This window comes from Saccostrea cucullata, unplaced genomic scaffold, assembly GCF_032062105.1.
Source record: "Saccostrea cucullata isolate Sc308-1 unplaced genomic scaffold, CSIRO_AGI_Scuc_v1 ctg2989, whole genome shotgun sequence".
Taxonomy (NCBI): Eukaryota; Metazoa; Mollusca; class Bivalvia; order Ostreida; family Ostreidae; genus Saccostrea; species Saccostrea cuccullata.
Genome location: NW_026934912.1, coordinates 25,631 through 48,437, shown reverse-complemented (window position 1 = coordinate 48,437; position 22,807 = coordinate 25,631). Strand labels below are relative to the sequence as shown.

Sequence of the window (22,807 nt, the reverse complement as noted above, 5' to 3'; positions counted from 1 at the left end):
CGTGTTGTTTAGTGTTTGTATAAAATGGCGGGGAAAACAGTATATCCCTGTATATCTGGTTTGAACAGGACAAACAATTGATTAACAAACAATATCCAATAATCAAATAAAGAAAAGCAGATAATTACTTGTGCAGAAAAATGTATTTTTTACAGATACAACATGTATTTTAGATTATTTATCCTTGCAATATTTTTAACAAGTCAATACCTCCTCTTATTAAGATAAAAAAAAGTGGAATAAGAATGTCTTCACATACATATATGTCAATATATTATTGTGACGTACCATCGTTTTTGAAGGGGGGGGGGGGGCAAGGCCAGAGAAAAAAGACGAAACTCCTCTTTAGTTAGAGGAGAGGGATGTAGGTCCCAATTCCCTCAGCACCAAAATTTATTCATACAAGACGACTTCACCCTTGCTTGGCTTCAGGGGCGTAGCAACAGGGGGGCCAGGGGGGGGGCCTGCCCCCCACTTTTTTCCCAACCTTACCTATACTATAGCAAATGTTAATTGAAAACCTGGTTGGCCCCCCTCCAGTTTTAGTGATGTACCGCAAATGAAGTATTAGAATTGGTACTGAAAGTAGTTGACACTAAAAAAAGTTAGCCTCTACACCCCCCACTTTCAAAAACGATGCTACGCCACTGGGCTTTACTGTAACAAAAAGGGGGAGGAAGCTATCGGTGGTCTTTCAATGAAGAATTTTATAAAGGTAAAGAGATGCTTGGGGAAAAAAGTGTGGGGAGCGCTTCCACCAGCTGCTACGTGCCTGTATTCTCTCCCCCCGTAACATTTTGCACGGGGTATAATAATTGGTCAGAAAAGTACCCTAGCTGACATTTTTTTATTAGTATAGCTTTAGTCATAGGATGTGAGAGACATATACCTTTACCAAAAATGTGACGCAGGTTGGAAAGAACTTGAGCTAATATGTTTATTTCATGGTCTTACATGGCTGTGGATTTTGAGTCTGTATAAATAATGTTCAATATTTCAACTAAAATGTTTTTTTTGAAAAAATACGCATGAATTTATTATTGTAATTAAAGGCTGAAAAGGTAATTTCTATATACTTATTACATTTATTGTAAACAAAGAATCGGTAGGTTCTGGGGACCCGACCTCCATATTTATAAGATTGCATTGTAATATATGAATGTAACTGCAATTGCTCTCACATTTGATCCTGTAATTATCTTAAAACTGAATTATTAATAATAATAATTTAACTTCATAAGGTAATTAACACGACATATCTATGCTGCGATTGTTAAATCTATAAAAATAATTCTTATAAGTGAATCAATATGCATCTATAACACATTTTTGTAATCAAGGGGCCCGTTTTACAAAAGAACTTACATCTAAGACCAAAATTTAATTCTGCGATTTTATTCTTCTTGAAAAGAATTTAAAATGTTTCTATGGTAACAATTTCCAAAACAGTTAATTTTCAAAAATTTATAATCAACATAAGTTTTTGGTTTTAGTCGTAAGGTCTTTTGTAAAACAGGTCCCAGGGGTTCGGGCAACAATTATAGGCAGATTTTTTTAAAAAAAAAAAAAAGGTGGAAAAACTTCTTTATTTTAAAAAAAAAAAAGATTGTTAATGATAACACAACGTAATTTTAAGAGGCTGACCTAGAAACTAAAAAAAAGGGAAGGATGTCAAAATTATAATGCAGACTTTTTTCATTGACGTTGTAAATTTCTAATACAAACACTGTCCTACTACGGACAAATTTATGCAGAAACAGTTTTCGCATTAACAATGCGACTTCACTTCCCGCCATTTTTTTTACCTGTTACTCCAGGTAAACTGAGGAGTATACTCGCGTAACACGGGACGTCACGGGTTGATCACCCGTGTCGAAGATAGGTTGTTTTATTTACAACTCTAGTGACTCGTGTAACCCGTGTCGCTTAAGGTCAAGATCTAGTAAATAACTTGAGACTAATTTTTCGGTGCTAGATCCATTATGACGTCATAATCAATTTCAACTTTCTTTTTCCCGTACTTTACGGCTTTAGCAGAATTATGTAGAAAATGGGATATTTTCATGTCATTCAATTTGAAATCATATGAAAAGTAAACCGGATAGCTATATCAAATTTGACATTGTTTTAAAGAAGATGCCATGAACATACTAATTACCGTTTTCTGAGAGACTGTAGGCAATCTGGATACATTTCCTTTGCTGAATACGAAAAAAACTCCCATACTCATGACTGGTTTTCTTAATTTTTCATTGAAAATGACAGTTTAAAATACAGTTTTTCATCTTGTTTACCTACAAATTATGACCCGAAACACCTTATTTGACCAAGCTAAAGTTGTAAAGCATTAGTAAAGGAAATTATTTCTCAAGTTTGATAAATCTGTAGGCACCTTTCATTTACTAGATCTTGACCTTAATCGAATATACCCTATAGGTTTCTACTTTCACTTTCATATCAGTACGTAATAAAACGAAAACAAATTTTAAAAAGTAGTAATGCCTTTAGCCTAACATGTAAATTGTAATGTTTACATCCATTCTGTTTCAGAAACAAATTTATCCAAAATTACTTACAGATCACGAACGTTAGGTTTACGAAATGCATTGATTTAACAATTACATGCATGATGAAAGTGATAAGAGTATATAGAGAGTTCATATGCACCTGTAATCATAATGAAATGATATCAAACAATATGAATCAAAAGTCTTTAAAATAATATTTCTAGCAGATCACTTGCCTTTTCCAAACACTCAACACGTCTGCTGCATCAGTGACGTCAAAAATGACGTATAAATTCATCTGATAAAAGACAAAACCGGCCCGGAGAAAAATACGGTATTATTTTAATTTTACTTAAGAAGTAAGCCAAACCCAAAAGATTTAAAATGAAAAATTAAAATTTATTAAAATTAAAATTTATTCTTTATCAATTTTGTCTGGGAAATTGTGAAAGTTTTTATTTAGAAGGGAAGGGGGGGGGGTTAAACAGAGTAGAACTTCAAATATAATTAATTACTTACAAATTCTTTTGAATTAATGTACATTTAAATTTATTTTTTGATATATATTATTAAAATTGCAATTTTACTTGAGTATAACAAGGGCAGATGAGTGAACACTGTTTCATATGATTCTCATATGATCACAGATTCATATGATTCTCATATGTTCACTGTCAAAATATTCATATGATTTTTACCTGAGTATATCAAGGGCAAATTAGTGAAAACGGTTTCATATGATTATCGTATGATCAGTTTCATATGATTCTCGTATGAACACTGCCAAAATATACATATGATTCTCATATGCAGGACCTTTCATATGAGAATCATATGTAAATACGATCATATGATATACATATGTGTAATCATATGATTCTCATATGATTAGCCACATATGATTCTCATATGATCCACATATGATCCTCATATGAAAGGCAATGCATATGTGGATCATATGTGGCTAAGTTGCCTATGTATCATTCTGTAATTTTATTGTAAATGGAAGTGAGGTCATGTTTTCAGGCATTTTGACTTTTGCATACCATGTCGCACAGCGCCGTCGGCAGTTATTCCTGAAGAATTTAACATTCAGTTAATAAGGTTGAAGGGTTTTAAAAACTCCCATAGATTGTTATGTTTTTTTCAATTTTCAATTCCTCTATATCAGCTGACCGGTGCAGGAAATTAACAACTTCGAGCTTGGAACTATCTCATTACATTTTTTTTTACCTTACTTTTCCCTTCAAGAAAAAATGCAAGAAAGCTTTCCAATCCAAATTAAACTCGTTCATATTTCGTGATTTAGGGACACGTGTATACTAACACGAACATCAGGTTTGACATGAATCTATTGGATAATTACACCGCCGCTTGAAAAGTTGAAGAGTTGTCCTCCACATTTCAATGTTTAACATAGACTGTTTAACGTGGCGGCCCCACCACAGTTTAATTTGTTAGTGCCATAGTTAAAAATCCGCGCAATATTTCCGCTACAATTATATATCAGCCTTACAGTTGAATCATCAGTTCGATCAGGAAGATAAAATTATCTATTTCAGAGTTGCGGGGTAAGTAGTTGATCCTTCATTTACGGGTTTTAATTCCACTGTAGGACATGGAGATCGGTCCTTCTGAAGAGACCGTATAAACCGACGATCCGTCTTGCAGTAGATGCTGGCACGATCCCTCACTACTCTATGAATCTAATTATACGTACCGAGTATAGGAAAATTTTTTCTGCTCTCCACCTGCAAGTGTTGACGTCCCCATTTGAGTGAAAAATTCTCGAGAGAGACTTTAAACATCAAACAAACAGAAAAGCATTTCTATCCATTTCTCTTTAATGTAGAAAAAAAGCCACCGGTCACGGTAGCTTAATGGTCGGGAGGCCAAGCTTGGGTTCTCGTTCCCGGCGCTGCGTCAAACCTAGTACGTAAACACAGGTAGTGATTGTTCGTTCGCCAAGCGCTCGGCACTAGAAGTGAAAGTCGCGGGTCTTTTGGATATGACCTTAAAAACGCAGTTCCCGTGTCACGATAGACGTACGCGTTAGCACGATAAATAAACCCTCACTGCTCAATGGCCCTACGTGATGAGTAAAGTTCTAAATTTGAAGCCCTTCACCGCCATACGGTGACGTTTTTTTTGTGAGTGAAAAATTCTCGAGTGGGGTGTTAGACAATATACAATCAATCAATCAAAAAGATACAAAAACGTTTTATTCAATTTTTATTTGATGATCGATCAAAATACACACAATATAAACATTTTTTTTCCTATGAGCAATATAATGTTGATAAGCAGAAAGTTAACTAAATATTAGATTTAAAGACAATTTCATATCAATTCAGATGTATATTTCTTTAGAACTTAATCAATGAGCTAAATTTTGTTAAAAACTTTTTAATTATAGTAAACTGGTATTGATCAAATATAAAATATATGTGAGGCGTCATGAGACTTTTGGCCCAAATGCGGCATTGGTAAAACAAAGAAATGACGTCATAAACAACGCACGTTTTTCTCTTGGTTTTCTGTGACCAAAACAAAGGAGAAAAATTCTAAATCTTTCTTCATTGAACATTTTTTTAAAAATATATTTTGCTAAGAATTATGTGAGAGGTCATGATTCAATAGGTTCTTCTTTGGTAGAAGCATTGAAAGTGAAATCGGTGAAAGTGTGAAACTACACTATGTTGGGGTATTGCTAAAAGACCGAACGGAAAAAGGAACAGAATTTAACCGAAAAAAGAACATATAAAATAAAAGGAATTATTAAATGTATTAAAAAACAAAATAATAAGATAATTGTTTCATACATGTAGCAGCATGATCTTATTACTATATATTTGCATTGAGCAATAAGGGGGATTGGCATGCCTTTGTAGGTAATCGAAAATTCGTTGATTTCGGCGATATTTCATGTATGCGTACACAGTTGATTTTTTAATACAATTTCTAATTAAAAGATTTGTTTTATTAAAAAGAAATCTCTTATTATTGATTTTTTACATGTATTTTGTTTCTTTTCTTAGAGAGGGGAGGGGGGTTACATAAGGAACAAGAGACCAGCGTCCACAATAGATAATGACTGTCAAATTAACATTTTTGAGGATGTACTATTCAGCGTCTTTGTCCAAAAATGTGCATTTTAGTACATGTACGTCAACGTGAAAATTTAAATATACATGTATGTATTTTTTCATGATATATTGCCGATTTGTAGTTTAACAAAAATCGATCAAATGAGCTATATCTTCCTTGCCAAGATCACGCTCGCGTCAACAATAAAATCAGAAAACACCTGTTTCAATATAAATTAAAACGATTCTAATAAATAAATGCATTGTTTTTACAAAAGTAAATACACTATGAAGTTTGAAATATTTTAACAGAAAAGATATACAAAAATTTTTTTAAAAAGTGTGGAAAACTAGTGACACGAAGACAAAATACTTGTCTTAATTTTTTGGAGATAGTAAATTTCTATATATACATACATACATACATACATAATAAAAGTTACCTTAACCCCCCCCCCTCCAGGTCAAACAACGGACCCCTCTTATATATGTTAAGAAGAGCCATTTATACTGAAGAAAATGATGTTATTTGTTAAACTAATGGATGCTACATTCGCGTTATCATGAGAATGGATGAATTAACACTTGAAAAAGTAAGAACATCCTGGTAATAACAATCTGATTTTGGACCATTAAGAAAAACATTGTAACAGTTGTTATACCACCACCCTCCTTGGTGAACTGATGCACAGTAAGTGGAACTCAAATCGTTGTCTCTGTCGTATGTAGAGAATGGCATTCCATCCATTGTGCCGCTATGATACGAAGATTTATTGGTACTTTGATCGCCTGAAAAATTGCAAAGTATAAAGAAGCAGAAACTAATACATGAATAAATATCCGGTAATTTTAAATTTAACTACATATTGTTAATTAACCAGCAGTTCCAGAGGCTCGTCCGAGAGTAATGGTGTACTTTTGAGCTTCAGATGCAATTTTCATGTTGTCAAATCTTTCATACCATGAGCCGCCATAAGTACTTGTAATACCAATATAGAATAGTGTTCGGTGTGGTGTTGTCAAAAGATGAAGGATCTCATTTCCTGAAACAACAAATAAGAACAAATTGCAGACGGCAAATGGTGTTTTTTGGCCGATTTGGAACTAAAATTCAACCCTTTTCACAGTTGGAAATATATTTTGATTTTCCCTACATAAAGGGGAGTATTTTCCATATAAAGTTATAAGCTCTTGATTTTCCATAAATTATCGCTTGCTAAAGTATTACAAAGACGGTTTTTGAAAATGCTTGATATGTGTTTGGTTTTTTTTAACATTCAAATTGTAGCTAAATGTTGCTTATAATGCCATGGTGATAATGAATAATTTGTATTATTATATATTTATAAACTTTATCCAGTGAATATGAATAAAAGGGAAAACGGTATGATTTATAGAGGCTGAATATAATTCATTTTAGTAATTATCATACTCTGATACACTTAATATTCTAAAGAATCGGCTTAATAAAACTATTCATATGCATTCAAAAAGTGCCACTTAATGATAAGATGTTTATTTTGTTTTGTGTCAAACAATTAAAAAGATGCTGTTTGGTACGGTGAAAATAACATGAAAACTTGTAATGCACTTTTAATTTGTAAGGTTTTCAGCTGTACCTCATTTTTTCCTATCAAAACTTACCAAGCCAGAATTCGCTAGAGACATTACCAAATCCATTTTTATATTCCTTCCAATTTCTAGTAAAATTCTCAGTCCAAGGGTACCGCCATTGAAACACCTACAAACAACAGAGGATTAATTAGTGTGCAAGAAATTCAATCTACATGAACATAAAATATAATTTTAAGATATTTGGAAGCTTCCTTCATATAAAGAATTACATTGCACACTAAATAAAAACTACATCTTAGTAGGGATTGATATTTAAAAAAAAAACAATCACAAAACTTCTGCATTAAACATTTAAACTATCAATGTCTTTCTACACATGTTTAGAGATTTTCTGTATTAGATAATCAGGCCCCATGACCATAAACTGAGAATAGACTTAAGTCAAAATTTCAAATTGATTTTATAACTTTTGAATTAATTTTTGTAATAAATCAAAATTGTCATGATATCTTTCACAATTACAAATTTTAAGCGAATAAATTGAATGAAACTGAAGATATTAAAATCAAAATTTAGACTTAAGTCTGTTTTCAGTTTATGGTCTTGGGGCCTGATTTATCATGTACGATATTATGAAAAATTAAATTAGAAAAATAGTTAACATATAAGGATTTAATACCGTCCAGCCTTTGGGTTCTACATCCATATTACAGAGTGCATCTATTGATTTTCCACTGGTACCCCATGGATAAATTTGGTATATGCCCGTGGTATTATAACCATTATGAAAGACCTCCCAGCAATCAAACGGCGAAGAGTCTAAAACATTACAAGAGGACTTTACAGTGACTCTTATTACAATCGATGAAAACATATTGATACAAATTGATACAAATCCACAAGGTCTGAAAAATGAAAACAAATTAATTGAAATTTCTCATGCAATGATTGAATTAATTTGAAGCTTATAATACATGTAGATTAGACGATTGTTGTTAATTTCAGATCTAACTATGTCGGTGACAGTAACAAAACTAATTGAAAGACTAATAGGTACCAAAGTAATGTGTTTGACTAATAAAAGATTTTTAAAAATCCTACTGTATATATGTACAGAACAAATATTTACGTACAATCAGGTGATGATAAGTCTAATTTTCGTTTTCGTTCTTCACCAAAAAATGTGTTAAATTAAATTGAGTCTAGGGTAAATATCATGGAAGGAATAGTGTCCTTGATATATTTTAAAGATCTTATAGTGGTTAGACAATATAAAAAGATAAACAATCATCAACAATGTCAGTGACTTGCATTCTTAGACAATTTCTAAAGTGTTGCAATCACTGATAAGAATTCAAGAACTTTGATTTGGTGCTATTTATTCTTGGCTTCCAAAGATACAAAGAATACCGAGAGAAACTTATCTTTATGATGCCAAATACACAGCAACATAAGGAATTGTTTTTGTCTTTTACTTATGTCTGCTGGTTTGTTACACTGTTGTCTTTTTCATATTTCTATTTTTATTTTGGAAAATGATCGGGAAATAACGGAAAAATCCGTCGTCAATTCAGTGTATAGATAACTGACTAGCTATGAGCATGAAAAACGTCAGTCGGTGTTTGACCCAATGATAAATTGTATTTGCTGACAAGGTTGTTGCTTCGACAATACAACTTACGAAATGATGACTTTAAACGAGACGTTGATATTCTTGTTTCATCAACTTGTTTTTAAATAATTTTCTCGTTTTAGAAATTTTTCATATGTAGAGCATGCTCTTGTGTATCGAATCAACTGAGATATATAAACTGCATATGCAGGTGATGAATGAATATTGCTGCATAAGTAAGGGAAGTTGACGGTAGAGATAGAAAAGTTAAAGTCATCACGTATATCACAGAGCTTGGTTTTTAGATTACCATTAACGTCGTTTTCAAATAAAATATCCAGTAAAATATGAAAAAAGGATGATATCGAAATCATTTAAGATAACACGAACGTTCTTATCCCCCGGTACTGCACTATAAATCATTTAAAAATCTAAACATTATTGCAGAAAAGACACATACGAGGGGTTATCAAAAAGTTCGTGGAGTAGCGCCAGAAAATTAAAACCGCTTTAGGTACATGAATGAATTTTAAAATATCTAGTTATCATTGTCTTTTCTATCTATGGAATAAATCACAAATCATGAATTTTATTTTTTAATAAATTAGTAATGTTTTTGTAAGCAATCGTATGTCCATGCGGCGCAACCTCGAAACGACGTTTTTTTTTCGACCTAATTGTAGCTAAGAAAAACTATTATGGTATGAACATTTGACATCCAAATATCCCGTTAATTCAGGTATGTGTTGGGACACTATTGTTCCATAAAATAGTAAATTTTTACCTCATTCTGGAAGTTCTATGAAATTTTATCGTAAATTTTATATGGAGTATCCAAACAAATATTGCCTTGAAAATGACGTCAAAAGGGGGTAGGAGTTTCCTTTTTCAACATTCTATAAAGTTTTGCCCCTAGAAAAACTGGTACACACCTAGAAAATGTTTAAACTGGCTACGGAGAAATAATATGCATCAATATAACTTGTTTTTAATGTTTCTAAAATAGATTCAGAGAGAAAAGGAATGCACAGTTAATTTCGATTTGAAGTCAAGGTGTGAAAAATCAATCACGTCAAAAAATGACGTTGATCATGTGTTGTAGATTTTGAACTCCAAAAAGCAAAATATGCTGGCAGAATCAAGTGAGAATCTCTTCCATTGTCTTAATCCATTTGGAATATCATATGCATTGAAAGCCGCTGTTCATGACATTGTATAGTCATATAAACAAGACGGATTGACGTCCTTCCTCAGCTCCAGGGAATCTCATCAAAATAAGTGAATGGGGTAGAAAAAACAGACATTGAAAAACAATGACGTTGTCGGACGTCATAAAACTAAACGGCGACGGCGCCGGGTGCTATTAAGTCGTTTTTATTTCATAATAATTTGGGAAATAATGAACGTATCAAGCTAAAATTTTCAATATTTGTTTATTTTTTGTTGTTTTATGTTCTTTAAAAATTTCGTAAGCTCAGACTATATAGTACTAATTTTATAGCCTCAGTCCACGAACTTTTTGATAACCCCTCGTATATTTGAAAAATAACTGTCTTATTTTTCGATTTCACGATGTGATCAATCGATTGGCTTGTATGTTAATTTGCATAAACACCGAAGGCGTTTATGCATAAAATTATCACGCAAGCCAATCGATTGATCATCGTCATGAAATAAAAAAAAAATTGACAGTTATTCCTTTTATTTACATGCTTTGATTCCGTTAATCCACGTGCTCCATTAAGCCCTGATTCTGTCTAGCTGTTTGTCCCGCCCTGCACGTGTTTTTTTTTTTTTTTTTTTTTTTTGAACCGCACCAATACATTGATGGGGAAATAAAGTACATTTACAATTTGTAATTTGATATCGGACAAAGACATTGGAAATGTAAATATTTTGAAACAAACTAAAATATATCTGATGACCAAGAAATAGTTTTTGTCAAATCGTATAATTTGTTATCGCAAGTTATCGCAAGTAACACATTTTATCCATTTCATTAAACAAGCGTGGTCATAAAATGGTAAAATTCGTATTCGGGATAACCAACTAAAAACTCACTCAATCTTACAAGAGAGTGACCTTTGCCCCTTTAGTCACGTCCCCGAACAGGCAGATTAACAATGTGTGCTCAAAAGGCCAACAAATAACACTCGAAATGTTCACTGATTTACGCAGGACATGGGTATGATTTTAGTGTTTATTTTTTTTCGACGTTTTGCGATTCTCAACAGTCTACTACCAAAACTTAATGTTTCTAGCTTCCTTTTGTATGTACTATACATTTTGTAGTATGCTCAAAAACATTCAACATTACAGTTTTAACTGTAATTTTCCCCCCGCTCTACATGCAACTCTTATCCATATAAACGTTTGTACTTTCATTATTACAATTTTGTTCGTTACTTTTCTTATTTACCTCAACATATTGCGTCTTGTGTGCAATATTACCCCTGTATATATACTTTTTGTTAATCCTGTTTTTGTTATTTTCATGTTATATATTTTCTCACATTTTTGTATGTATTTTTTATAACTTCATAATATATAGTCAAAATCTAAGTAATGCAACTAAATTTAAGAAGTCGATAATTTACACTTCTAAACTTGTCAAAATTTCAGCAGTAACTGATTGCAGCCATTTACTTATAAACTACATGTATCACAAGGTTGATAATGGGTAATTCAATCAAACAATACCGGGCTGCAATCGGTCTATTTTATTTATCAAGCAGAGGCACATTTAAAACATATTCATATTTGGTTTTTCCAGGTGTATATATATTTCAATTACTCAAAAATACAATCAAACTTCTCGCTTGCGGCATGGCAGCCATTTTTCAGAAATTTGTGTATATTAATTTTTATTTACAGTTGTTTTACTTTTATTTTGTTGATATGCGGGGATATTGAGGTCAATCCGGGTCCTGCAATGGAAAGTGTCCTTGACATACTACATTTGAATACTCGAAGCATTAGACACAAACTAAACTATCTAAATTCTTCTGTTCATGACTTTGATATAATATGTTTTTACGGAAACTCATTTGGATCATACAGTTGATAATGATGACTTACATTTGGACGGTTTTGGCACAATATTGCGAAAAGACAGAAATTGTTTCGGGGGCGGTGTAATGATATATTTGTCAAATCAAATACGAGCATTTAGACGCCAGGAATTTGAACCCTCTGACACTGAGTGTATATGGATTGAAATAGATAAAAATACCTGCAAATACTTTTTATGTTGTATATATCATCCTCCAAACTCGGATAGTAGTTTTTGGACAAAACTCACATGGTGCATTGATAGAGTAGGCGAAGTCTCGGATAAAATATTAATAGCAGGTGATCTGAATTCTGATCTCCTTAATGCTCCACAAACACATATAATTCGCGAAATAATTTTAACAGACAATCTTGTAAACAGTATCCATGAACCAACTAGAATACCACATACGTCCAGTACGCTTCTTGACCCAATTCTTACATCTTTCGATATTCAAGTATGCGAATCGGGCACTCTAACAATAGACGCCTCGGTAAGTGACCATAGAGCAACTTACATCTCGCTCCCTTCTAGTATAAATTATAATCGTTCATATAAGCGGAAAGTATGGGTTTATTAAAATGCCGATTTCGTGAAACTAAACTCTCTTATCGAAAATTGCGATTGGACTAAAAACATTAACGAAGCTAAATCTGTAGACATTGCTGAAGATAATTTTACATCGGAATTCCTTTCCTGTGTTCATGAATGCATACCTGAACAAACTATAACCATTCGCCCTCGTGACAAACCATGGATGGATTCAATGTTACGTAAAACAATAAGGAAAAGAAACAGTCTTCATAAGAAAGCTAAAAAACTAAAAAAGAATCCGATAAGGCTGCTTATAGAGAAGTTCGTAATTCAGTCAAAAATATGAAAAAAACACGCCATCTCAAACTACTACGATAATATAGAAACCTATTTGGAAGATTCTAGTAAAAATAACAATAAGTTATATTGGAAGTTGATGAAAGAGACATTTAATATAAAATTTTCTAACGAAAAATTACCGATACAAATATTGAATGATAACGGTTTAAGACAATTGCAAGTACCTTATTCCGACCTAGACAAGATTGAAGCATTAAATTTATATTTTTCTTCGATTTCATCTATTGATGATTGTAATGAAATACTACCACAAATGTATTATACATGTAATGACACACTATGCAACATCAAAATCGACGAACAGGAAGTATTAGACATAATTTCAATACTTCCCGTGAATAAAGCTATTGGCCCAGATTGTATTAGCCATAAAATGTTTAAATCGACTATTTTCACTGTTGTTAAACCACTAACTATGTTATTTAATAGGTCGTTATCAGAAAAAAGTTTCCCCATCTTTTTGGAAATTAGCCCATGTGATTCCTCTTGTCAAAAAGGATGACCCCTCTGTGGTTTCGAACTACAGACCAGTATCGTTACTATCCTGTGTAAGCAGAATTATGGAGAGAATTATTTTTAAACACGTGTACAATTATTTCCATATCAATGATTTATTTTATCGATACCAAGCAGGATTTCTACCTGGTCATTCAACTGTATATCAATTACTAGAAACATAATATTATCATAGTATTGTTGAAAGCATAGACGAAGGTAAATTTTGCTGTATGGTTTTTTGTGATCTTTCAAAGGCTTTTGATAGAGTTTGGCACAAAGGACTTCTATTTAAACTGCAAACTTATGGTATATCTGGTGATATTCTCCAATGGTTTTCCAGTTATGTAAGTCAAAGATCTCAAAAAATTATGTACACAGATTTGTTAACATCAAAACAAGATATTTTGCAGGTGTACCTCAGGGTTCTGTTTAAGGTCCACTGTTATTTCTCATTTATATAAATGATGTTGCTGAAAATATGATTTCAATGTGTAGATTGTTTGCGGATGATAATTCCCTTCAACAATCATCATACAATGTATTAGATATAGAATACAAATTGAATCATTATTTACACATATTGAAAATTTGGTCAAATAAGTGGCTACTCAAATTCAATCGATCTAAAACTAAGGTAGTCTATTTCAACAAGAAAAATATTTCTGCTATGCCAAAGTTATTTTTTAATGGCGATAGACTTGAGTGTGTTCCAGTCCATCGCCATTTGGGTTTGCTATTGTCGCAAAATCTTAGTTGGTCTGAATATATTGATGGAGTTGTAAACAGTGCCAATAAAAAAAACTAGGCCTTCTAAAGAAGTTAAAGTTCAAAATGGGTAGAAAAAACTTAACAAATTTGTATATTACATTCCTCAAACCTATGCTTGAATATGCTTCAATTGTTTGGGATGGCTGCTCGAAATATGATGCAGAAAAATTTGAAAAAAGTACAATTAACCGCCGCTAGAATTGTTAACCGGACTTCCTAAATTTGTGTCTAGAGATGCACTTTATTCTGAAACTGGGTGGGAAACTTTAAAAAACAGACGATATATTGCTAAAATGAGTACTTTGTACAAAATTCACACTGGACGAGCACCGGAATATTTGAATTATATTGTCCCCAATAAGCGTGAACATGTATCCACATATAATACCCGTAACAAACAAGATTATATTGTTCCTAGGTGTAGGTTAGAACTATTTAAAAACTCATTCGTACCTGACGCTACAAAACAATGGAATTTATTAAAAACAGATAAGAGAGAAGCCGTTTCAGTCAAAACATTTCAAAAAACTTGACAACAAAAATTGATATTCCACCACCATACTTTTCATTTGGCAAACGATACACAAATATCATTCATACCAAGTTAAGACATTACTGTATACTTAACCATGATTTATATAAACGAAATATTGTAAGTAGTCCATTATGTTTATGTGGAAAAAATGAAGATGTGTATCATTTCTTTTTTGTATGCACAAATTATTATTATGCTAGAAGTACTCTTTTTAATCAGTTGTTCATGCTTGACTTAGATTCTATTGATATCAATATATTATCATGTGGTGATATTAATTTGCCATTGCAGATAAATAACAGTATTTTTGCTGCTGTTCATAAATTTATTGACGAAACATGTAGATTCTCTAAATGATTTATTACATTAAATTGTATCTTTTTATTCATGTATCAATTGTATAATTTTTTTTCTTTTTGCATGACATATTGTATTATATAGGGAGAGGACTTCACTAAGTTATTTAGAACTTGTTTCCAATCCTTTTGATTGATATCAAGAAACTATGTTCAAAACAAAACATCTTATCCCTAAAGTACCTCATTCATAAGATTATGTTTCATTGAAGAACGGGGCCATCTTCGTGAAAATGATAACCGTGTGACTAGTTAAGTATTTTAGTAGGAAAAGGGATATTTTTTTTTCTAAAAACCAAAAAAAAAAAAAAACGACAAAAATTACTTTAGTTTTTTTAAAGGAATATCTGAATCCCCAAATTCTATAGCTAGTGCTGTAGTGCCGAGAAATGCATCTTTTTATTCTTTTTAATGAAAGTCAATGTGAAAAGAAATAAAAATGTTGATACAACACCTTACTTGTATGTTAAATGAAATGTTAGCAACACAATTTCACTCGTATGTTACTCGTGAAATTTGTTATATGAAGGACTTTTTAAGAAGTATATCTTGGATTAGTTCTCATGTACTATGACTCAAAATCACAGGGGAAATAGGGGGTCAGTGTGCATCTTACTTAGCTAAGGTACGGTTATTTGACTTTTTGCACTTAAATGTTCACTCTTTTTAATCACTTTAAATGTTATCATATTCTATTAGATGTCAGAATGGCAATAATTATTATCTTGTTTATGTAAAATATTTTGAATTATATTTCTCATTGAACAAATATTGTAAATTAATGCGCGTCAATTTTGTGATTTTTTGTACTACACATGTAAAAGGGTAACATATTTTGGGTATAATAAATAGGCAATAAAATATTTTCTTCTATCAAACTTTTGATGGGTAAAGTCCTGATCAGACATAGTTATCGAATAGTTTAAAATAACGAAAGAAAAAGAAGCGGTAAGTGATATAAATTTTGAAATGTTGAAATCACACAGAATTGTCACGTATATTTAGGCATATTTCATGAAGCGCACTAGCGCTTCATGAAAAATATACCTACGTGCAAGTCTGTGTGATTCACACACCAACAATTTACACTTAACTTAAAAACATTCCTTATATTTCCATTTTACATGTTTGGAAGCACCAAAAATTTACTCAATATTTGAATTTCTCGCTGCCGTATATGTTATACTTTTACTAACGTCGCTGAAGCCTTATTTTGACGGTCACGTTAACGCACTTTTCTCCGTGTATATTTCTACGCGTGAGTATACACGAAAATGGTTTTCAAATCAATTTCACAGTTGACTTAGAAAAAAACCCACAGCGAATGTAAATATTGGAATATGAAGGATTGTTCATGCTGAATGAATAAGGTAGCCCTAATTCTTGAATATCAAACACTGGGGGAAATATTGAAAAAATGAAAGCGGACATTTTTTCTTTAATACACATGAAGACGAAGTTTGTACTGCATTTGATTTCATGATATGTCCTATTAAAGCACCCAAAACGTTTATCAATTGCAATTAACATTTGGATATAAAATTTTGATAAATATTGAAATAAAAATTGTTCTATTGAATGTGTGAAATTTTGTCTGAATTAATTTTATTTTTTCTGTGCAAGAACTGTGAATAAGCTTTTAACGACGTACTAATTTTTATATTAATAAACATACACTTCAGGGATGTAGTAGTTGAAGAAGGTGTGGTTGGAGTTGTTAACGTAGTAGTTGTTGTTGTCAATGTTGAAGTCGTTGATAGAAAAGAGTCCGTACCTTAAAAATATTACAATTACAAAAATCATAAGAACAAGCATTTTCTGTCACTTCTGATCATGTTAAAATTGCACTCATATTCCAAAAAATAATTAAAAATGGTGGAGAAAATATATCTTCATTGTCATAAAATGTGAATTCAAGTGAGCAAAACAATACTAAGTCATACATCCTAAGTTACAAAGATCAGAGTCACAGCACCTCAGACAGCGTTCAACTAATCTCTTTCCAAAAATGTCTGGGCTTCCACTGTTACATATCTGGAAATGAAAAAAAAATACATTGTTAAGCCCACACTTATAATACATGTAAATGTTTGTTCGAAAATGAATTATTTCTGACGGTCTGGATGTCTAATTTCTCAATTGTTTTTGACTGTTTTATATTTATAAGAAAAAAAAACACAAAACATTTCATTTATAGTTTGTAACACAATGATGAGCAATTTCAAAACTTTGTTTTCATGAAATATTTCAAAGAAGGATCAGAGGAGATTAAATTGAATAAATACCATTTTAATTCGATTTTTAAGTTTCAAATTCTACGATATGACACAAAAGATGACAATCAGCTTATAGATTGGCAAAGGATTTTACTGTGTTTTCAATAAAAAAAAATATTTATTGTAGTCAAAGTTACAGCTTTTCTTAAGTAGCAATTTTTCAAAATCAAACAGTTGTAATTGCCGAAATGTAGTTTTTAATTAAAGTATACAGGAAAATTTTTGCACCCATTTTATTTCCACCCCTTTCGCCCTACCTACGGTCTGGAGAATCTAAAAGGGGTAAATTTAAAGAAAACATAAGGATTTTTAAAACAACTTTGTGATTGGACGAATTTAAAATGGGGCAAATTGATTGAAACTGTAAGATGGTGTGACTAAAGCAGGGCGAAAATAATTATACGTTATACATGTGAGATTCTCTGCAAATTTGTAGGTGAGTATCAGAATTGAATTAATTTTTCTATTTAATGTAATTTTGCGTGTACTGGAAAACTTTGTATAAAGAAGAAGGATGTCGGATTACACGTAAATATGAAAAATGTTAAGACAGTAATTATGATTAAGATAAGAATTCGTAGCAAAAACTTTGGACAGATGTCGGGTATTTAGAATGAATAAGACATTATCTTGATTTTAAAACATAATATGTAGATTTCCGTTACTTTACCATGTATCACACCCTATATCTAATTAATTACTCACATGTTTTTGAGAACAAGATTGAACAAAAATGGAGTCGCCAAATTCAACCTCCTCTCTCAGATGACATATCTGTGCCAAAAAAAAATAAATAAAAATCTATCTTTGCCTGTTTTGAAATCTTATTGTTTAATTTAGTATTAATTTTAATTTTTTTTTTCTTGAAAAGAGCGATACTTATTTCTATTTTCTATAACCTTTCATTTTCCCCAATATAAATCTATAACATGTACATGAATATAAATGCAAATACAAGAAATTATTGTGTTAAATGTGACATCAATCTGCAATAATAAATATATTTTAAACTCTTTAAAATATCTTACGAACGGGTACGATGGAGTTGTGACTTCTTTAATCAAGAATTTTAATTTCACTGCATGAAGATAAATTAAGCAGTTTTCAAGACATCTTTCTGGACAAATGCAGTTTAAATCTATAGGAAAAGTTTATGTCTCTATCTTTGCAATGAAAGCTCGGGTTTGGAGTAGCTTTATATCATATTTAATTATGATTGTTGACAGTTTAAATTGCTATCTATAGAGGGGTCAACTATATTGTTTTATATTTATAAAACATTGACCCCCTCCAGTCCTGAATTTTTAATATGAAATATAAATAACGTTGATCATTAATTAAGCAATGATTTTTAACTTGATTGATGCATCACTTGCAGGTTCGCTATGTTCTAAAATTAGTCATATTAGTCATAAATTTCAAATACCTCATTTTCATCACAAACTTTCACAGAACTACAGGTCGAAGGGTCTAAAGATTGGGGACAGTTGAAACACAGCGGACCTCTTCTACCTGGATAATCTACGAGTATGGTAAAAGTGAAGTACATTTATATCCATGAATTAATATTGACAGTGTCTTATATCGTTTACAGTGCATAAAACCAGTGTTAAATCAATTGACAAATTGTCCTCTTGTCTTCAGCTTGAGGTTTTCCTGGATTGATAGAGAAGATGGTAATAAAATCAATACTTGAAACTTTCTTAAGAATACTTTAACTGATAAAACACATTGCTTATTATTAATCTTGAAATGTAGGGCTGTGATTTGTAGTTCACCAAGATCCATGAAATAGACATGATAATTGCTTGGCTGATAAAAAAATTAATTCAATTCTTTTCAATTGTCCCCCGATAATGCCATCAGAAAATTTCGATGATTAGACTGAAATGTTCGTAACAAACCTAATCCTCCACATCCTTTATGATTACAGGCATCAGAGGTACAACATTCTATACACTGTTCTGTGTGGGCATAGGCATGGTTATGGCTCCTTAACGCTCCAGGTAACATCTGTTTAAAGCAGATCTACGATATAAGTGAGAAAAAAATGAAACAGAAATTTAGAATGACTATTTTAAATTTATAAAGAAACATTTATTTAAATGATATTTTTGGCATACATTGTATATTGTTCTATATTTTTATGATTTTTATGATAAAATTTAAGTAATATTTCCCAATTATAATTTCAAACTGAAAATGCATAAACCACATATTTTATTCTTTGTTATCTTAACATTTTGATATTTTATTTGATTTGTACGGAAGCCCATTTAGGAACTATAAAAATATTTTTGAATTCGATTTAACGAATTGTCGAATTTGTTATAACGAATTTAATTCGTTATAACAATTTTTTGTATTCGTTATAACGAATTAAATTTGTTATAACAAATTTCTTAAACTCGTTATAACGAATTCAAAAATTTGTTATAACAGATTAAATTGGTTAAAACGAAATTCAATTCGTTTAAACAAATTATAAAAATTGTTATAACAAATTAAAGTCAATAAATCAAATTCGACTATTGGGGTCTATATAAAAGTAATTGTGAATTTGTTATAACGAATTCAACAAAATTGTTATCACAAATTCAATTTGTTATAACGAATTCAAAAATTGTAATAACGATTTGAATGTGTTCAAACAAATTTTGAATCTGTTTGAACGAAATTAATTCGTTATTACATTTTTTTGAATTCATTATAACGAATATACGATATCTTTTATAGCATATTTAATTCGTTATGACAAATTCCAAAAAAAATGTTATATCGAATTAAATTCGTTTTAACAAATTCGACAATTCATTATATCGAATTCAAAATTTTTTTTGATAGGTCCTAAATGGGCTTCCGTAGACTTTTTACTTTGAACTGAAATATGTTTACAAACAATTACTTACTGATGGGGTGTGACATCCCGTGTCAAATAAGACTTCCCCATTAATTCCTGTATACCTCTGGGTAAAACACACCTACAAAAGGAATAGTTCTATATCTTACATTTTTTTTGACATTTTCTCGTATGAATCATTGCTTATATATAAGTTGTCCAGTAGTATTTGCCGAAATGTCCAAAAGAAAAATTTTAATTGCGACGTAAAGTGTGAACATTCATTCGACACTCTATGTAATCAATACGTTTTCTCTCTACTACTTGAGAATCAAGTACATACATAGTGATCGGGATGTTTGTCCGTCTGTATGTAAAGTTTCGGATACCCATCTATTATCCGCAACTTTTCTTATAGCACTGAATGAAATTAAATAAAACTTTCACAAAATCTAAGTTACACGTAAAGTGTCATTGTACTCCTTTTATTTTACTTTTCCATCGAACACATTTAAGGTTTTCAACAGCCAAACATCGACAAACCATTCTTTCTGTGATAGTGAGGTGTACCCTTGTTTTGTTTTGAACATAGTTCATTGATATCAATCAATAGGAGAAGAAACAAGTTCTAAATAACTTAGTGAATTCCTCTATAGTAAGTGAATATAAACTTAAGAAAAGTATACCAATCCAGGCAAATTTAATGAGAAAAAACAAAATGACAAGAAATAAGCAATATCTTATATGCTGAATTTTATCATTTTGCTTTTCCTGATCAAATTCACCTGGCTTGGTATACTTTTCTAAAGTTTATTTCACACTTTTAGCACCAATATAACATATTCTAAAATTTGTTTTCAGCTGTAAACCTTTACTGAGTGTGTTTTGTTCATTTTTGATTTTTTTATTAAAATATTAGTAATATTTTCCAAGTATATTTCATTTTTCACTTCTTAGGTGAAAAATTTCCCAACGTTCTTAATGCCTTAACTGTGTAGCATAGGTCTAAAGAAGACTTTGGCCAATATATAGGAGACTTCATGAAAATAAAAAAAACATCTTCAAGGTTCGTTTTAACAATTAAATTGTTTACCTTTCCTGGGTCACATTTTGTATAGTATGACAATGTCTTGGAGAAATAACAGCCGTACAACTCAGACAATGCAGTGCGTCTTAAAAATATAAATTCCTTAAAAACCTCAAATCTTTATTTAATTTCTATCTATATTCGACAAATATTTATTTTTTCCAATATGTTGTACATATTGGTATTCTTTAAATTGAAATTTATTATCGAAACGTTTAAGTACAGGCAAATTAACATGATTTGTAATGACGTAATAATACAATGTAAAATACAATTAATTAAAAGCATTTCTACTTTTACAACGTTAGTCATTATTAGTTATTTTCCTGTACGAGTACATTGACTCTTGTACAATTTAAAATATCTGAAAATATCTTTAGTATCAAGTTTTAGAATCTACTTGTAAAAGACATACCAATTGTACTGACTCTGAGTATAACAAAGATTACTGAAAGTAAAATACATGTACATGTATTAAATAGCATTATGTCAATATTAACAAACAAGGAAAAATGATTGTGTAACGAATATACGTACCTAAAAATACGTTAGGGACAAACATTGTACTCCGTGAACACTGTAACTGATCTGTGCAAAACTAATAGCTCTGAATTGTACAATCTGTCGACCTTTACAACTGATAGCATATCGTTATGACTTATTACGATCTCTAATGCACTTCTACGTTTCTGTCATTTAAAGACTTTGTGTGTTGTAGATATGATTATGTGAATTATGGTGAACGCAAAAATGTACATGAATTGAATATATGGAGATAACGAATAACGAAAGAATTAGACAATACAAATTTGGAGCAAAGCAATAGAAACATCCAAAAAAAATACAGTTGGGATCAAGTGCCATGAAAGGGTGAGCATGCATCCCCTGCCGACCGGTCACATCTGTCATGAGCTCCTTGTCTTATATGTGTAATAACGGAATGATCTGTTTTAAGAATTTTATATCTACAAATGCCAAAAAGCCTTGACTTTTAACAGTACAAACTGGCTAAACACTTATCTTCAAATTTAATGAGAAATATTTTTATACAGCCTATCGGTCCTTTTTTCAATTAAAGGGAAATAAAAAGAAAAAAGTAAACGTAATTGTAAGAATATTAAACGCTAAATGCGTGTAATCATTAGAATGGATGTCTTTAAAGTCGCAATTTCACGATGCCAAGGATGCCACCAAATATCATTGTAAAATTAAGTGGCGCATAAAAAAAGAATTCACATTAGATAAATCCCCAACTTTCCAAATTTTTAGCTCCGCGCATATGATCTTGATAGAAATCGTTTTCTCTGGCGAGAAAGGATACCAATCCATAGCGTCACTCTCGCCACGTGCATGTGTGTCACCTTCAAATTTTGAAATGCATGATAATTAAATTTTTTTTAAAAGTCATTGCTGAAGCTACGGATTGGTCAATTATTGGATGACATCGTGTCGGAAGCAATTCACTTATATATTCGGAAGCTTTCATCAACTGCACCAATATTATAAGTACATTTGAAAATTTAACATACTAGTAGTTAAGATAACGACAAGGTTGTTTAAGGTTTGATTTAAAATTTCATTTGGTAAAGTAAATTGTAGTGTAAAAAAAATCAAAACCGTACCTGGCCAGAATTCGTCATTGACTTTAGCAAAGCCCTTTTTATTCTTTACAATTCATGGCAACATTTTAAACAAATTACAATTATGTTCAAATACATGTAT

General features: G+C 31.3%; 1 protein-coding gene across 3 annotated transcripts; it reads right to left on the bottom strand.

Moving 5' to 3' along the window:
* Positions 1 to 5,047: 5,047 nt before the first annotated feature.
* Positions 5,048 to 21,690, bottom strand: LOC134241535 (fibrinogen-like protein A). 3 transcript variants are annotated; one of them, XM_062723571.1, is made up of 13 exons: positions 21,623 to 21,690; positions 21,501 to 21,533; positions 21,092 to 21,170; positions 20,069 to 20,140; positions 19,064 to 19,187; positions 18,586 to 18,680; positions 17,865 to 17,933; positions 16,827 to 16,917; positions 16,559 to 16,657; positions 7,848 to 7,987; positions 7,238 to 7,334; positions 6,472 to 6,636; positions 5,048 to 6,382 (listed from the first exon to the last, which is right to left on the bottom strand). In XM_062723571.1, the coding sequence occupies exons 5-13, from the start codon at positions 19,170 to 19,172 to the stop codon at positions 6,141 to 6,143; spliced, it is 1,107 nt and encodes a 368-aa protein (XP_062579555.1). In that variant the 5' UTR covers positions 19,173 to 19,187; positions 20,069 to 20,140; positions 21,092 to 21,170; positions 21,501 to 21,533; positions 21,623 to 21,690; the 3' UTR covers positions 5,048 to 6,140. The 3 variants fall into 3 exon arrangements, with proteins under 3 accessions (XP_062579555.1, XP_062579556.1, XP_062579557.1); XM_062723572.1 differs by having other exon boundaries at positions 19,064 to 19,172; XM_062723573.1 differs by lacking the exon at positions 17,865 to 17,933.
* Positions 21,691 to 22,807: the final 1,117 nt, after the last annotated feature.

Coding starts and splice junctions, on each gene's coding strand:
- LOC134241535 (XM_062723571.1), bottom strand. CDS start 19,172: ATGTTACCTGGAGCGTTAAGGAGCCATAACCATGCCTATGCCCACACA. Junction 16,918..17,864: donor AATCTTGTTCTCAAAAACAT/GTGAGTAATTAA, acceptor TTTCATTTCCAG/ATATGTAACAGTGGAAGCCC. Junction 6,637..7,237: donor CTCTAGCGAATTCTGGCTTG/GTAAGTTTTGAT, acceptor TTGTTGTTTCAG/GAAATGAGATCCTTCATCTT.